Source organism: Heterodontus francisci, chromosome 36 (genome assembly GCF_036365525.1).
Source record: "Heterodontus francisci isolate sHetFra1 chromosome 36, sHetFra1.hap1, whole genome shotgun sequence".
In the NCBI taxonomy this organism is placed as follows: Eukaryota; Metazoa; Chordata; class Chondrichthyes; order Heterodontiformes; family Heterodontidae; genus Heterodontus; species Heterodontus francisci.
In genome coordinates this window covers 9,134,629-9,153,143 of record NC_090406.1, presented here as the reverse complement: position 1 = coordinate 9,153,143, position 18,515 = coordinate 9,134,629, and the positions used below count along the sequence as shown (strand labels likewise).

The 18,515-nt window shown below is 41.5% G+C and overlaps 1 protein-coding gene across 8 annotated transcripts in view; it reads left to right on the top strand.

The window, feature by feature from the left end:
• Positions 1–18,515, top strand: part of LOC137351571 (semaphorin-4E-like) — a 123,092-nt gene that overhangs the window by 83,855 nt on the left and 20,722 nt on the right. For 6 of the 8 annotated variants that reach the window (XM_068016119.1, XM_068016116.1, XM_068016115.1 and 3 more), the window contains 4 exons: positions 11,091–11,153; positions 13,449–13,547; positions 16,365–16,464; positions 18,321–18,431. In XM_068016119.1, coding sequence (XP_067872220.1) covers positions 11,091–11,153; positions 13,449–13,547; positions 16,365–16,464; positions 18,321–18,431 — 373 coding nt within the window. Of the gene's footprint in view, positions 1–2,092; positions 2,149–9,056; positions 9,076–11,090; positions 11,154–13,448; positions 13,548–16,364; positions 16,465–18,320; positions 18,432–18,515 lie in introns of those variants that run through there. The other 2 variants (XM_068016122.1, XM_068016123.1) reach the window with 2 other exon arrangements.

The window sequence follows — 18,515 nt, the reverse complement described above, 5'->3', positions numbered from 1 at the left end:
GAGTGGTACTTGAACCTGGAACCTTGTGCTGGGAGGCAAGGATGCTACCAACTGAGCCACAACTAACTAACTATGGGGGCAGGGCTGTCACAGCTGATCCTAGTCTTGCCCTTCACTCACTGTCCACATACTTTTCAGCAGGGGTTCATGCATATAAGATTGAGCAGGATCCCAAGTGAGTTTTTGTCACCCCCACTGGGCCACAGATGCTTAAAAATATATTTGATAAAAGACGAGATGGCACAGCATTTTCAAATACTTTACCACTAGCAGCTTAATTCAATTCCAAATGATGAAGGGAAATTGATATTCAGTAAAAATAAATATTCCTAAATGAAATGAGTTGGGTCTCATTCCAGTTTCCAGTGGATGCATGATCAGATTTCCTTTGTTTGAGTGCCTCTGTTTTCTTTTGGTCCCTAATTTCCTTCCCTCCAAGGGAGGCTTGCAGGAGTATAGTTCCAGGGGTCCCTTCCATCCCTGGTATTTCTCCTAACTAGCCAGTCTTTATGTGTGAGCATTTACAGTGAATGTTGGTAGGCTGTTTGACTATGGAGAACATCACAGTTAAGCATGTTTTCCCCCCCCCCCCCCCTCCTGCTTAACATCAAGGCAGGCAAACTTCCAGTGAGAGCCACTGGAAAGTGATCCCAGAGCAAGCTGGCAAGTCTCAGCAGGGTAACATAAGGGAGTTATAATCAGCCTCAGTGCTCCAAAGTTCAACAGTAAAAAAAAAAATTGGCTGGGGTCCCATTGCCGATGGTTATCTAGAAACACTTGCTGGAAAGCATGTGTGTGGATGGTAGGTGTGTACGGAACTGGGCTTGGCTGTGATTTTCCTCTCACTTAACAGATGATTACTCTCATGGGGGAATCTAGAACTAGGGAACATAGTTTCAGAATAAGGGGTCACCATTTAAGACAGAGATGAGGAGGAATTTCGTCTCTGAGGGTCGTGAATCTTTGAAATTCTCTACCTCAGAGAATTAGAGGAGGTAGAGAGAAAACAGGGAATTATACACTGGTTAGCCTGACATCAGTAGTGGGGAAAAAGCTAGAGTCCATTATATTATAAAAGATGTAATAGCAGAGCATTTGGAAAACAGTGACAGGATCGGACAAAGTCAACATGGATTTATGAAAGGGAAATCATGCTTGACAAATCTACTGGAATTTTTTGAGGATGTAACTAGTAGAATAGATCAGGGAGAACCAGTGGATGTGGTGTATTTGGACTTTCAGAAGATTTTTGATAAGGTCCTACATAAGAGATTAGCGTGCAAAATTAAAGCACATGGGATTTGGGGTAAGGTACTGACATGGATAGAGAACTGGTTGGCAGACAGGAAACAAAGAGTAGGAATAAACGGGTCTTATTCCGAGTGGCAGGAAATGACTAGTGGGGTACTGCAGGGATCAGTGCTAGGACCCCAGCTATTCACAATATATATTAATGATATAGATAAGGGAATTAAATGTAATATATCCAAGTTTGCAGATGACACAAAGCTGGGTGGGATTGTGAGCTGTGAGGAGGATGCAGAGAAGCTCCAGTGTGATTTGGACAGGTTGAGTGAATGGGCAAATACATGGCAGATGCAGTATAATGTGGATTAATGTAAGGTTATCCACTTTGGTGGCAAAAATAGGAAGGCAGATTATTATCTGAATGGCAATAGATTGGGAAAGTCGGAGGTGCAGCGAGACCTGGATGTCCTTGTGCACCAGTCGCTGAAAGTAAGCATGCAGGTGCAGCAGGCAGTTAAGAAGGCAAATGGTATGTTGGCCTTCATAGCGAGAAGATTCGAGTACAGGAGCAGGGACATCTTGCTGCAATTATACAAGGCCTTGGTGAGACAACATCTTGAGTATTGTGTGCAATACTGTTGTGGTCTCCTTATCTGAGGAAGGATGTTCTTGCTATGGAGGGAGTGCAGCGAAGATTTGCCAGACTGATTCCTGGAATGGCAGGACTGACGTATGAAGACAGATTGGGTCGATTAGGCTTGTATTCGCTAGAGTTACGAAAAATGGGAGGGGATCTCATAGAAACCTACAAAATTCTAACAGGACTGGACAGACTAGATGCAGGAAGGATGTTCCTGATGGTGGAGGAGTCCAGAACCAGAACCAGTCTAAGGATATGGGGTAAGCCATTTAGGACTGAGATGAGGAGAGATTTCTTCACCCAGAGAGTGATGAACCTGTGGAATTCTGTACCACGGAAAGCAGTTGAGGCTAAATCATTAAATATATTCAAGAAAGAGTTAGATATAGTTCTTAGGGCTAAAGGGATCAAGGGATACGGGGAGAAAGCGGGTACAGGGTACTGAGTTTGGATGATCAGCCATGATCGTATTGAATGGCGGAGCAGGCTTGAAGGGCTGAATAGCCTACGCCTGCTCCTATTTTTCTATGTTTCTGTAGAGGGTGCGTCATTCGGTAGATTTAAGGTTGAGATGATAGGCAGATTCTTGAACTATAGGGGAGTCAAAGGATATGGGGAACAGACAGGAAAGTGGAGTTGAGGCCACAATCAGATCAAGCATGATCTATTGAATGGCGGAGCAGGCTTGAGGGGCTGTATGGCCTACTCCTGCTTCTATTTCTTATGTTCTTATAAATTGCTGACTGACACTCACTATCTGGAGCCACACACAAAGACTGGTCACTTGGCAGAATGTATGAGTGCCTGTAACTAGTGCCTGTGCATTCCATACCCATGCAATGAGTCAACAGAGAGAGGAAGGGGGAAAAAGTGGCAGCTACAGAAGGAAGGGGTAACTTGCTAAAGGAATAGTTTGTCTTTTCCATATAAAAGAACTGATTTAATTATCAGTAGTCATTTCTATCAATAATTTTTTTAAATCATTCCATGATTTGATTTAAGCAGCATAAATAACATAGAAAATTGTTTTGCATTTAAAAAAATAAAATTCTCATAATTCAAATTAAGAGTTGTTTGTTTTCTTGTGTAAGCAAGTTTACTTTCCACCAAATGTTTTACTGCTCTTCACCAACTTAGCCATGCATGCAGTAGACAAATAGGTAATGTGATCAAAGAAACCATGGGTCAAAGTGATGTGCTTGAACATAATAACAATCTGTCTTGTTACGAGAAATGTCTGTTTAGAAACCTTTTACAACCATGCTCACGTGAGGCTGTCTGTTGCCTACAGGATAATTGACCTTGGACATTGACACTTTCAAATGGTTTGTTTATGCAATGGTGAAATGTGTTGAAATAGCAGTGTGGGGGTAAAAATTATCAGCAACGTTTTAACTTGTGTGTTGGGAAGCAAGTCTTTGTGAAGTGTAAACTACTATGTGAGAGTAAAAATATTAATGGAGCATCCTAATTTACAATTGTAGATTAACTGAATAAAAATAGATTTCTCACTTTTACTACAAAAGTCTGTTGCAGAGACAATGTACCATGGGACTACCATGTTACGTTTGTACAGCTGGCTAGGATGCGTCTTTCCTATAGAGGGCAGGAAGTTGCTGTTCTGTTGATGTCTTTGTTTTGGAAACTCTTTTTGACTTTGGCACAGTTTCTTCAACTGAGGTCAGTGAGTTACTGTTGACTGTAATTCTGTGTCACAGGCCAGGATTTATCCAGCAGGGAACAGGTTGTTACTTTCAGGTTCAATTTGCACCAAGTGTGAGGCTCTTAAAAAGGGGCTGTAGCTTCAAAGTATTTCCGCAAATTTTGTGTTGTTTGGGGAAGGAGAAGAGACACCATGATATGCTGTGTTTCAATATTTGGGTTATGCATTTGCTAGAAACAAATACTTGCATGAAAACCATGTTGCTTTAGTCAACAAAAATTAGTTTAAGCTAGGAGAGGACAGAGAGACTGGAATGGAGAGCAGAGAAAATGCAGGAACGGAGAGTGAGCAATATGCAAATAGAATAACAGACATACAGGGCTTGGGGGGGCGGGCGCGGGGAATGGATTCTGAGAACGTCAGGTAATACTCATTTAGGAAGGAACACGTGGAGAGAGTACAGTTATCCCTTTTGGAGGACATTTGTGTGCTCCTATCATGAGAAACTGATGTGGGTAAATCCCATAAAAACATATTTGTAAAAGGAGTCTGTGCGGTTTGTCTATGAGGCTATCTTTTTAACGCACTCGATACAATAAAGAAAACACTATTTAAGAGAAGGAAGAAGAAACTTTGTACGATCAGAGTTGCTTCAAAAAAATCGCTTCAGCATAAAGGCTGTATGAGAGGGCCCAGACTCCTGTGCTGCTCTATCTCCTTTCTTCTTCAGTCCATGCAAACAAACATTTACTTCACCAGTCTTCCAGGATACAGTCAAACATATATGTTGATGTGCAGCATTTATGTGCTATACATTTTCGGAGGCAACTATATGGTCACATTTGGCTGCTGCAACCATATGCTTGCCTCAATCATCTGTCTAACAGAAATTCCCCAAAATGCAGAATCAATGGCAGGAGAGCTAGCAGAAAAGGCAGCAGAACTTTGTATCAGTGTTCACCTAAGGAAGTGGAATCTGACAAAACATCAGTAGAAGGGGAGAGAGTAGAGGCATTGGATAGAGTAAAAATTGAGAGGGGGGAAGTACTGGAAAAGCTGGCTATGCTTTGGTTAGATAAGTCATCTGGTCCAGATGGCTTGCATCCCAGGTTGCTAAAGGAAGAGGGGTTAGAGATGGCAGAAGGGCTTGCCGTAATATTTCAATCTTCCCTGGATACGGGGAAGGTGCCAGAGGATTGGACAGTGGAAAATGTGACACCCTTATTCAAGAAAGGGTGCAAGGACAGTCTGAGCAACTACAGGTCAGTTAGTTTAACATCAGTGGTGGGTAATGTTTTAGAAACGATAATCAGGGGGAAAAAAATAAACAGACACTTGGAGAGGTTCGAGTTAATTAAGGAGAGCCAGGATGGATTTGAAAAAGGGAAATCATGCTTGACTAATCTAATTGAATTTTTTGATGAAGTAACAGAGAAGGTTGATGAAGGGAATGCGGTGGACGTTGTTTATATAGATTATAAGAAAGCCTTTGACAAGGTACCACATAAAAGGCTGGTTAACAAGATTGAGGCTCATGGAATAGGATCAGTGTCCAATTAGATTAAAAAATTGGCTTAAGGACAGAAAACAGCGAGTCGTAGTAAATGGTTGTTTTTCAGACTGGAGGATGGTGGACAGTTGTGTTCCCCAAGGGTCAGTGCTGGGACCACTGCTTTTTTTGCTATATATAAATGACTTAGATCTTGGAATACAGAGTAGAATTTCAAAATTTGCCAATGACACCAAACTTGGAGATGTGGCAAACAGTGAGGATGATATGAACCGCCCGCAGCAGGAAAAAGGCTAGCAGAATGGGCAGACAAGTGGCAGATGGAATTCAATACTGACAAGTGTGAGATGAGGTATTTTGGCAGAAAGAATAGGGTGAGGCAGTATACACATAATGTCGCAGTTCTGAAGACTGTGCAGGAACGGAGGGACCTGGGGGTGCATGTGCATCGAAGGTGGCAGGACATATTGAAAGAGTGGTTAATAAAACAGAAATAGAGGCATTTAGTCCAAAAGCAAGGAGGTCATGCGGAACCTTTATAAAGGTCTGGTTAGGCCACAACTGGAGTATCGCATCCAGTTCTGGTCACCACACTTCAGGAAGGACGTAAGGATGCAGAGGAGATATACCAGAATGGTTCCAGTGATGGGGAATTTAGTTACAAGGTTAGGTTGGAAAAGCTGGCGTTGTTCTCCTTTAGAGCAAGGGAGATTGAGGGGAGATTTAGTAGAGGTGTACAAGATTATGACAGGCTTGGATAAGTTAGGCAGGGAAAAACTGTTCCCATTAGCTAATAGTACAAGGACTAGGGGACACAGATCAAAGGTTTTGAGCAAAAGATGCAGGGGGAATATGAGGAAGAACTTTTTAATGTAGCGGGTGGTAATGACCTGGAACTCACTGCCCATAGGGGTGGTGGAAGCAGAGACAATCAATGACTTCAGAAGGAAATTGAATGGGCATTTGAAGGAAATAAACTTGCAGGTCTACAGGAATTGGGTGGGGGAGTGGGACTGCCTGGATAGCTCTGTGGAAAGCCAACATGGACTCGATGGGCCAAGTGGCTTCCTTCTGTCCCGTAAATGTCTCTGACTCTACGACTCTGAGAATCTGAAGCTAGAGTACCGGCCCTGTCAACTCTCCCACTGGCTAATTCTTTTCATGCTCCGGTTCAGTTTCCACATCATCCCACTGCATTTTCTCCAATAGCTTGGGGAAACCATAGCCCCCACGCCTGGCTTCTGCTGCTGGTGGCTGCAGGCTGAGTGGCTGCCTGCTCCTGTGAATCGATGACTTCTGATACTAGTAGTAGCTAGCAAGGGCTAACTGGCTTCAAGGGTTGTCCATGGGCTGTTGGGTTGGCTTTGGGCTGTTGGGTTGGCTGGTCTTCCAGTGTAAATGGCTCAGCTAATCACTGGAGCAACTTGCTCAGCGATCAAGGATTTGTTTGAATTGTGTAATGTGTTTTTGCATATCATGAAGTAAACTCAGCACAAAATATTGGACGTATAGACATGCATATATACACTTCAGAATGGCTGGAAAATACACCAACTCTCTGATCTCTCCCTAATTGATCTTATTTGCTATACCAGGCTCACTGGTGCCACTCTCTGTTCACTGGTTTCGGGTAGATTTTGGGAATGAATCTCCTGTCCATGCAAGAGGGGCCAGACGCAGTCAACTAAGTTTGTGTAAAAATCAAAGTTTTCTGGGGGAGCAAGTCCCCATTTTAACCCCTGCCCCTCCAGAAAACAATAGTCATGCATGATGCCCATTATTAAAATCACCACAGTGCAGTTGGCACAGGGGGAGGCGGTGGTGTAGTGGTAATGTCACTGGACTAGTAATCCAGAGGGCAAGGCTAATGCTCTGGGGACATGGGTTTGAATTCCACCACGGCAGATAGTAAAATTTGAATTCAATTAATAAATCTGGAATTAAAAGCTAGTCTAATGGTGACCTTGAAACCATTGTCGATTGTAATAAAAACTCATCTGGTTCACTAATGTCGTTTAGGAAATCTGCTGTCCTCACCTGGTCTGACTTACATGTGACTCCAGACCCACAGCAATGTGGTTGACTCTTAAATGCCTTCTGAAATGGCCTAGCAAGCCACTCAATTCAAGGGCAAATAGGGATGGACAATAAATGCTGGCCTAGCCAGTGACGCCCACATCCCATGAATGATTTAACAAAAACATAAATGGAACTTGCTGATAGCTTAGAAGATTATAAGTGACTGGTTGAGCTATTCAGGCCAGAAAAAAAAGGCCACCCTAGCATTTTCCATTTAGTGGTGCCAGTATTTTGAAGCATCTGATTAGATAGTGGACACCGTGATGCAAGGCTGCTGATTTTAACAACAACTTGTATTTATTTGGTGTCTTTAACATAATAAAACATCCTGAGGCACTTCATGGGGGTATTTTCAGACAAAATTTGACTCTGGTTCACAGAGATATTAGGACAGCTGATCAAGTTAAGTTTTATGGATTGATTAGATGGAGAGAGAAAAGTGGAGAAGTTTAGAGAGGGAATTCCAGAGCTTAGGGTCAGGCAGCTGAAGGCACGACAGCCAATTGTGGAACAAAGGAAATTGGGGATACGTAAGAGGACAAAACTGGAGGAGCACAGAATTCTCAAAGGATTGTCGGACTGGAGAAGGTTCGAAATTTAGCAAGGCGTGAGGCCATGGCGGGATTAAAAACAAGGACAAGAATTTTTAAAATCCAAGTGTGATCAGACTGAGCCAATACGGGTTGGCGAGCAGCGAGATGTTGGGTGATAGCGACTTGGTGCGAGTTAGGATATGGGCAGCAGAGTTTTGGATGCATTATTGCCTATGGGGATTGATAGGTGGGAGACTACCAAGAAAACATTGAAATAATCAATTCTGGAAGTGAAAAAAAAGCATGGATGAGGATTTCAGTAGCTGATGGGCTGAGGCAGGGGTGGAGCTGGGCGATGTTACAGAGGAAGGAGGCGTTTATGTGCAAAATTTTATGCAATTAAGTTGACTAGTCTAAGCAATCTCTCAATGGAGTGAACAGTTTAACACCACTAGCCTTTACTTTTCTCTTTATCTACAATCATCAGAAAAGCAGAGAAAATCACTGAAAAAATGAACAGTTTTAGTTCTCCTTTGCTACTGCAGTTTTCGCTGAAACATTGACGTTGATTTATGATATTTTGAGATTGTTAATGTAAATGTTAGCTGTTTTTATTGCAGTTTTCCCACGAGCCTAAACAAAATGCAATGGTATTTTCTTTCTGCTAGTAGTTTGGATATTAATGAGAGAGTTAATCAAGTTCTGCTGTCTAAAGGAGATACCAGGATACACTTTATAAACCCCATCACTGTTCAGTTTGTTTGCACTTTGTAAATTGTTTTGTTAACTTTAAGAGTCTTTTAACAGTGAAAATCTGACAACAGTTTAAATCCTTTTTTCATCTTTTCTTCTGTGACTCACAGACCAACTCTAGCTGGGTGGGTGGGTGGGAAAGTTGCTTCCAGGCCTCCCCCAGTGCTGTTCGGAACCATCCACTTGGAAGTGTGGCAAAACAGACCAATAATGTCTTGATTTTTTGTTCTGACCTCCTTCCTCTGTGAGGAAGTGCTTGGCCCCTCTGCTGTGTGCTTCTCCATAGTGATGTGTCTGGTACTGGTAACTGCAGCGGAAGCATGTTCACTTGTCTGCCGGTGTTGGTGCGATGTACTGTGCTATCGTGCAGTTCAGGCAGTTTGCCAAGTAGTTTTACACTGGGATCTGGTTTCTCAGTACTTTTACATTTGCCTTGGGTTTTGGAAGTGATATCAAGCTAGTTACTGTGTGTGACTTTCTTGTGCTGTGCTGATATTCTGTGCTGTGCCTGTGCTCTACTTTAAACCTATTTTAAAAATACTGGGCAAAATATATAGAACGTTTCACATTGAAAAACAATTCATTTCAATTTTTTTTAAAGTTCTCAAGTCTCCAAATGACCAACTCAGCACATTTCCAAGGATAAAAAGTAAGACCTTGTTGCAGCTGAACAGAAGCTGGTTAATGTAATTTTATATTTTCCAATGTCACTGACTCTAGCGAGACCTCTTATGGGAATCAGTGGTACTGCAACAGTGTAAAAGTGGCTCTACCAACCAGGTAAATATTTGTAATGCAGTGCGTATAACCATCAGTTCAGCAATGAATATAACAAATCCAGCAAAGGCCACTTAATGAAAATGCAGTGCAAGCAATGGAGATGTGCAGGCTTCCAGAATACACTCCAACTGCATAAAAGTCCTGATCCAAGCACAATGTTTGATACAGTGTTCTGAATCAAGCATAAACTGTTCTCCCAATTTAAGGGCTGAGCAGTAAAGGGAATACTGTGTCCCAGGAGTCAAGGCTAACTAGCAGAATGTTGTCTTTTTACAACCTGGCCTTGGAAATGCTAAGATTGTGGTAGTTTTTAATCAAAAGTCAGGATGTAGAGTTTCTGCTTTGGATGCAATTGGGAAGTTGTGCCCAGAATGTACTCGAAATTGCACAGGTTAGATTCCAGTTCCAGTTACTGTTAAAATTAATTTGCATAATAAAGTTAAAACCTTGCTTTAAGCAGCACCATCAGGCAAAGTAATAGAACATATTTCTTTTCTATTAAAAGGTATTCTTTGATGTATTTGAGTGGTAACTGGATACAGCTTTATTAAAACAGCTAAAAATGGGTTTATCACAAAAAGGAAGCATTTTCAATAAGTTTCCAATCCGTCACCTGTGAGCAACCTGATTCAAAATCACTGAAAATAACTTACAAAAAAACTATACTGAATCATTTACTTGTTTCATTGGTGTTCACCAGTCAGTGTCTTCTTAGATTTTTTTGACATGGAAAGGTTTTTTTAAAACATGTTTTTGGGTGTAACTCACTAATGTTTATAAATTCCCTGTACTTTTGCACTGTTCAGCTGATTTTGTCCAGATTGCACTGCTTTTATTGGCGTAAAGGAGTGGAAACTCTATCACTGGTTACCTATGCTTTTTAAAATTTGCTTACAGCTGTGTTTTTGATACAGATGTTCAAAGATTAGGTTGTTGCTGCATGTTACATTGAAATATTCCTTTTTCCATTTTATGGTCATCAATTTAATTGGGGGAACAGTTTATGCATTTATCAGAACTTCATGTTCCGTGGTCTGTTTGGATCTGGAATGTTCCGCACTCCAAAGACTGAGAGAGTCAGTGGGATTGGAACACTCGACCTAAAAAGGTGCTGGAAGCTGATTCCATAAATAATTTTAAGGAAGTTGAATGGTCACTTGAAGATGAGCAACTTACAGGGCTACGGTCAAAAAGTGGGGATGTGGGACTAAGCCTGACTGCTATTTTAAAGATCCAGCAGAGGCACAAAGGGCCAAATGGCCTCCTCCTAAGTTTCAATGATTCCATGACTGCAAAGTAGCTTGGTATTCTGGAGCTATGCTTTTCAGCGGAGCTAAGCATCTATAGTGAAAATTGCAGGTGCTTTTATACTTTGCTAATCTTTTTGACATACCAGGAAAGTGGCAATTAACACTTAGTACTTGTGCAGATTGCTTGGTATTGTCATGAAAGGTTAACATGACTCAAGAAATGATGTGGACTGCAGCAACTGGCGAATCATATTTCAAAACAGTAAAGACTGCAAAGGCTACAGGTCGGGGAGCATCTGTGGAAAAATGGGAGTCAGTTGACGTTTCGGGCCTTCCTCAGGACTGGGAAATATTACAGATGAACAGCCTTTAAAAAGAAAGGCAACAAGTGAAAGAAGAACACACACACTAAAAGAAATGTGGAATCTGCAGCGGCTTCAGAGTCTAATAGAATGGTCTGCACCCTTGTCACCAAACTTTTGGAGCCACTGCACCCTCCGTCTTGCTGGTTTTTCACTCTTCCTATTCTACTAATGTCTCGTTAGCTATTCACCCAGTGCCTTTCATTTCTTTGATTCATCTTATTATTCCTTCTTTTGTCTCCTAATTTAAGTCTCCCTCCCCATTTTTCCAGGAGATGTGGGCCGTTTCTGAACGCAAGCAGAATGAATGCATGTACAAAGGCAAATCGAGAGAGGTATGTTTTGCAATTATTTAATATTCAATGCAGGCTGAAGTTAACTGTAGCCAGTGATAAGAATGTTTTATAATAAGACAGAGCACCGATGATGGGGGAGAAAACCAGCAAGTACAGACATCCTGGAGTGACTTCAGGGTCGTTGCAGTGTGCTGCTACGTCTCCAAAAATATATTGCAGCGTCAAGGTTTGTGACAGAAAAGTTTCCACAAACTTGAATTGCCATCAGTTCAGTTTCTGGAATTTTCTACAGAAACAGAAACCCCAACTTTTGGACATAAAATATTAATTCAGCTCAGAAAAATTGATTGTTTTCTGAAACAAAAGCAAAAATTTATTTTTGAGTTCACTGAGGCAAGTTTCCACAAGTGGACATTTTTCATGTGTGAACTTAGGCAGGGAATGTCAGCAGGCTATTTATGATGGCCATCACAGCTGAATTTGTTCTGTTTAGATTTAGATATACAGCACTGAAACAGGCCCTTCGGCCCACCGAGTCTGTGCCGACCATTAAGCACCCATTTATACTAATCCCATATTCCTACCACATCCTCACCTGTCCCTATATTCCCCTACCACCTACCTATACTAGGGACAATTTATAATGGCCAATTTACCTATCAACCTGCAAGTCTTTTGACTGTGGGAGGAAACCGGAGCACCCGGAGGAAACCCACGCAGACACAGGGAGAACTTGCAAACTCCACACAGGCAGTACCCAGAATTGAACCCAGGTCGCTGGAGCTGTGAGGCTGCGGTGCTAACCACTGTGCCGCCCTAAATAGTTTCCCCCATGTGAGGTTGTGATCAAGACTGGGAGCCTAGGTTGATGTATTTCTTCTCCATTCCTATCCCTGGGTTACTGAGACCAAGTGTAACATTCCCAGTACTTGATTGAGATTGAATAGCTCCATGGTTCAAATGTGATTAGCTATATATAGGTTCTCTTGTCCTTTTAATGTAACAGCAACAACAACAACGTTGCTCTTTTAATGTCTTTCCATTGCCCTCACTTAGGGCGTTGCATTGTCTTTTTTTAAAATTTTGTTTCATGGGATGTGGGCGTCGCTGGCAAGGCCAGCATTTACTGCCCATCCTTAATTGCCCTTGAAAAGGTGGTAATGAGCTGCCTTCTTGAACTACTGGAGTTCACCTGGTGCGGGTACACCCACAGTGCTGTTAGGGAGGGAGTGCCAGGACTTTGATCCAGTTTTCTGTTATCAGTTTCAACCCATTTGCTTCCTCTCTTTGATCACTATGCCTGTTGTTCCTTTTATTTTCCTATCCTTACTGAACTGCTTGCTTACCTTTTCAGTTTTCACTTCTGACAAAGGGTTATACCTGAAACATTTATCCTGTCTTTCATCTCTCTCTAGAGGCTGAATGATCTACCTGTTTTTTTTTTGTGCTTTTACTTCCTGGTCCACAAAGCTCAGTACCACACCATGCAGTACATTTATTAGTAGTGCTGCTGGGGGAACTGCACTGTGCTATTTCATTAAAATCAATGATTATGTCACATTCAATTCAAATTATCATCTGTGTAATGTTATATGTCCTTTTCGCCAAAACTTAGAAATTGAGTTTGCCATAAGTGTTTGCCAGTTATTGCAATCTCTACTGTACCAACAAATTTTGTGCCAGGATAGATCATTTAATTTTTTTGTATAAAATATATTTATTTTGTTATGAATTAATAGCCTAATCAAAATTGATCACTTCTACTTCTGGAAGGGTTTGATACCAGTTTTTCCAGTACAGTATCACCCTGATCCTCTCCATGATGAGAGCTATTTGCTCCTCAGTGTGCTATTTTTCACACTTCTCTGCTTTATGGTATAATGCATGTCTAAGCTGTAGCTTTTTAATCATAGGAAAATAGGAGTAGGCCATTCTGCTCCTCAAGCCTGTTCCACCATTCAGTTAGATCATGGCTGATCTGTTATCTTGTCAATTCTTGGGGAAAATAGATGGTGCAGGAGCCACGCTTATGTGCTACAATGAGCCTTGTCCCTATATTTGGATAACAACATTTAATATAACTTGTAAAATCTTCATCTTGCACAGTGATTGTTGGAGGGGTAGAAATCAGAACATGAGACAACCCATATTGTTATTGTACCCCACTTTGGAATCCAATTGCAGCAGTAAAAGTGCATGCCACTTTCCTGCCTTCTGTGCCAGACACTATATATGGTATGAAGGCAGAAAGTGGTGTGTAAAATGATCTGCATAAGTTGGTAAAGGAAACCCACTGTCTTCAACGTTTATATGTAATTAATTTTTGCATTACAGACAGACTGCCGCAACTATATACGCATTCTCCATCGGTTAACTGAGACCAGAATGTATATTTGTGGAACAAATGCATTTCAGCCAACATGTGATTACATGGTCAGTACACTCATAGAGATCTGCATCACATATTGATGATCAATCAGTACTCAGAGTTTAGAATTATCCAAAAGACGCGAGACTGGGAGTTGAGGTCAATTCACTTGTGAACTTTGCTCAGTATTTTGGGTATTCATTTCATACCACGTGATGTAATTGTAGGATAATCTCAACAAGGAAATGATATGTAAAAAAGCTGATATACTGAGGTGTTTGTGCAGATTTTACCATTGGCCAATCTAATTCTGTTGTATGAGAAAAGTGTACAGACATGAGATATTGGGCTGATTTTATGGGCCTCCTAGGGACAGGAACAAAGGGAAGAGGTGGGGGGGGGGGGACCATAAAATTGCATGGGAAGTTAGGGGATGGAGTGCCTGTCGCTTTCCAGGTGCCTTGGAGTTTAGTCCGGGGCAGGGAAGGCTGAAGATGACCTTCCATCCAGAGGCCAATTGAGGCCCTCTTCTGTGAACAATCTGGTCCACAGAGGGACTATGTCCTCAAACAACCTCTCCCCACCCTCAGTGACCACCCTCTAGTTAATTGCCCAAGCACCATTAAATAGAGCAGTGGGTGGTTTCCAAAGGGCTGAAGCGGGGTTCCCCTTGCCTTTTGGAGCCAGCTTTGGGAGCCTCTGCCAGCTCCATAAAATCCAGCCCAATCTGTAGCTTGTAACATGCTATGTTTGCTCTAGAAATGCTTGTTTCATTATTATGTTTTGTCAATAATAAGCTTAATTGCTGAGAAATAAGTTATCTTTGTAAAGTAAGTCTCAAGGCAGAACCCATCCAGATGTATTAAAACCCAGAGCCTGTGGTTGCTCCCGGTGTGTATGCACGCTGTGTACACTACAGTGAAACTTGAAATGGATATCCTCCATTACACACAGTACTGAATGAGACTGCTGAAGTAACCATTACTGAAGTAATGTCCGGAACATGGTCAGTGTATGGTTTCAGTATCAGACCTAGAATTTCCTGACTCCAACCTTCAATTTTTGTGTTTTCCTGGGGATTGTTGCACCACATCACATCAGGGGGAATGTTACGACCAGGTGAGAAAGGTGTCTAGGGGTCTTTTACTGTCTTCACCGGGTCTTATTGTAACAGGGTTTAATTTTAAACATACTGTGTTTTGAGCTCCCCCTTGTTCACCACTTTCCAATTATAAGGCCAAGAAATGAGCATAAACAGGCTTTCTTAGGTTTAAAGAAGAAAAGTGAAATTTATTAAACCTTTAGACATATACTCTAATATGGTTAACGCCTACGGATATATGACGTGCCCATGCTAGCATGTATACGCGATACGCACATGCAAATAGAGATAGAAAAGAGAAGAAAAATAAAATGGAGAGGTTTGAGGCAATACCAGAAGTTTCTTGTTTACTGTGCTTCGAGCTCACTGTAATTCTTTTGTAGGTAGTCTTGCTTTTCATTGGGGCCCAGTATTCTTAAACCTTGTTTACTGTAGGAGGCTTTTCTCAGTTGGGGTTCATGTGTCTTCAATGGTTTCCGAAGCGAGATGAGAGCAGACAGGAGAGTTTTCGGTCCAGGAGAAAACAGCTTTCTGAGTTCAAAATCCCTGTTGGAAGTTCAAATTCAAAAAACTCCAACAGTCAGCCAGTCATGTGACCAAACTGGTCCGACCATGTCTATTTGTGTATTCGGCCACATTAGCAGTAAACCTGGAATGCTAGCCTTTCCACTTTCAACCTCTGGTAATCAAAGTCCATTGTGGATTAAATTGGAACAGGGAATAGCTCCTTTGTCCTTTTGAAGTACTTGTCGGTTGATATGCTAATGTCTCTCTCCAGCCAAAGACTCCAATTGTTTTTTAAAGCAAGTTCTTTCTTCACCAACAATAGTTTAAAATCAATGTTCATGTGGCAAAATTAATTTTCCTCATTCTTGGCAGGTGGGGGGCTTGCCTGACAGAGGTACTATTTAACTTTCTAATTACGTCTTCATTTTCCTCTTTAAAGATTCCTTGTACAATTTTTATTCCTGCGATTGTGAAGTTTTTAATTAAAATTTAAAACTTTTTTCATTTTTTTTCTGTTTTCTTTGCTTTGTGTCCTTTTTGCTCCCGATTTTCTTTTTCACCCTTCCCTCCACACCTGTCCTGAAGGCGCTGACTCCTGCAGATGTTGGTGGTGCTCAGATACCTTGCTCTGGTGGCCATTCTCACTAAGTAATCCAAGACAGTGGGCAAGATTTTACACCCATTAGCTTTAAATGGGTGAGATAGCTAGCCATTTTATGCCACTGGACTATTCTACTGTAAAAAGCATCACAGCTAAGCCAGATCTTTTCCTCAGCCAAGATACCCACATGCATTTTCTAACAGGGCTCACAAGATAGTGATCAGGACTGAGGGGTCTGGCTGATTTTTTTCTTTCCCCCCTCCACCCACCTCCTTTCCATTATGAAGATGTACCAAAGCCAACTGTTCTGAGCTGAGTCAAACCCAGGTCACAGAGCAGTTAGGACAGTATGTTAACCCACTGTGCACCTTGACTATCTGTATTTATATCCTTGTAATTTTTGTTGAGGGAGGGGAAAGAGAATTTTATGCCAAAGTAGAATTATGTCAGTGATTCCAAATAGCATACATTGTTTTTTATGGGAGTAAAGAGAGCTTCCAAGTTGGTATTACTGCTTTGGTATAACTGTATAAGAACTCGATGAACTACTGGGCTATCTCGTTCAATTTTCCAAACTACAATTTTAAAGGAAAACCAGTTGACATATTGTCATCAGAAAGTTACCTCCGTTGAATTTAACATATGTACACTAAAACATCTGTTGTCTGGCAGGTCATTAACAATGGCAAAATTGAGCTAGAAAACAAGCCTGAAGAGAGTAAAGGAAAGTGTCCATTTGACCCTACTCAGAGATATGCCTCGGTTATGGTCGGTACGTAATGCACTTCTTGATCAAACTTCAATATATTTTTGTTCTCGTATTACAAGAATGAAATAACTTGCCTCGATATCGTGCCTTATTAGGCTCCAAAGACTTCATGTCCAAAGAATTACTTTTTATAGTGTAATTATTTTTATGTATGCAAACGTACAGTAAGATGCCAGGAACAACAATTGAGCTAAATGGCCTATTTCTTTTGGCAGTAATTGCAGGAAGAATGTTGACCAGGACACCAAGAACACCTCTTGCTCTTCAAATAGTGCCATGGGTTTTTTTTTACATCCAACTAAACTGGCAGATAGGGCCTTGGTTTAGCATTGTAACCAAAAGGCAGGACCTCTAATCCTGCGACACTTCCTCAGTAATGTACTTGAATATCTGTCTAGATTATGTACTCAGCCCTGGAATGGGACTTGAAGCCACAGCCTACCGACAGTTTAAATGTACCAACAGAAGTATCAAAAGACTGCATCCATACACTGGAATTTGGACACCCAAACAGATAACATTATTTTCCCCAGAAAACTGCAGATTCTGGAAATCTGAAACAAAAATAGAAACTATGGAAACACTGCAAGTCAGGTAGCAATTGAAACATCAACTTATTCTATAGATGCTGCCTGGCTTACTCGTGTTTCCAGTATTTTCTGTGTGTTTTTTGTAAACATCAGGTCCAAAGGTGGAGGAAGGAAAAAGAGCAGTTGAATGGGAGAGTTCTACCTGTTGTGGTGTTACACCAAATAAACAGAATTACCAGGTTCTGCTCTTGGCTTGTCGTGAGTCAGCTGATCTGAATGGGAACAATGGTGGGAAGGTACAATTGGCCCCAATATCCATCATTTAGGAAGTGGGGGGGGGGTGGGGAGGATATGGGGTTGGTCCCACTTCTGATCAGTAATCTCAAAACCCCCTTTGGAAAGTGCGTATGTATTAACTTTGGGCGAAGGCAGGATTGATCTCCATTGTGATGATCGCCACCGCACCCGCCCCCCCCACAAAACCCCTTGTCAAATAGCACCAACTTTCACAACCTAGGTTCATACACAAAATAGCCATTTGGATAAGGTACTGGAGGTTTTGCCAGTCTCCGTGGATTCTTAAAGAAGAAAGAAAGAACTTGCTTTTATATAGTGCCTTTCACAATCTCAGCGCTTTACAGTGAATGAGGTTCTTTTGAAGTGTATCGCTGTTGTAATGTAGGAAACACAGTAGTCAATTTGGGCATAGCAAGATCCCACAAACAGCAATGAGCTAACGAACGGATCATCTGTTCTCATGATGTTAGTTGAGGGATAAACATTGGAAATCAAGGAAAACTCGCCTGCTCTTCGAAATAGTGCCACACGATTTTTTATATCCACCTGAGGGGGCGGACAGGGCCTATGTTTATATCTCATCTGAAAGACGACACCTCAGACAGTGCAACATTCCCTCAGTACCGCACTGGCGTTTCGGCCTAAATTTTGCAGTTTGTCTTTATAGCGTGATTTGAACCCACAAGCTTCTGACTCGGGTGAGAGTCCTATTCGTGACATGTATTACAATGTAGGCTACTGGCTTCAAGACAGATGGAGGGAAAGAAGAATATAATAAATATGTGAAGTCTTTTGAACAGTACGCACAGTATGTGTGTAATTTAAGATTGTAAGCTGGATAAAGTATGTAATTGAGACACAAATATTCAATTAATGGGACGGGATTCAATAGAGTGGATAGAAATTTGAAATCTAAACCATTTTCTATTCATTTGAGGCCTATTGACAATACAAGGTGTGGTAGCTTTAGTTTCTAAGCTTTTGATCAAGAACTGAATGATTTTTGGATTACCTTAATTTCATGTGTTTTAGATGGAGAATTTTACTCTGCAACGGCCAATAACTTCCTTGGCTCTGAGCCCATTCTACTGCGTAGCCTGCAAAACAACCTGAGGTCAGAGTACAAGACTTCCTGGCTAAATGGTGAGCATAATCTTGTGTGTGATGCTAAAAGGTTTTATTTGGTTGCGTGGGGGTGGGCGATGTGGGGGCAGGTGGGACTTAGTC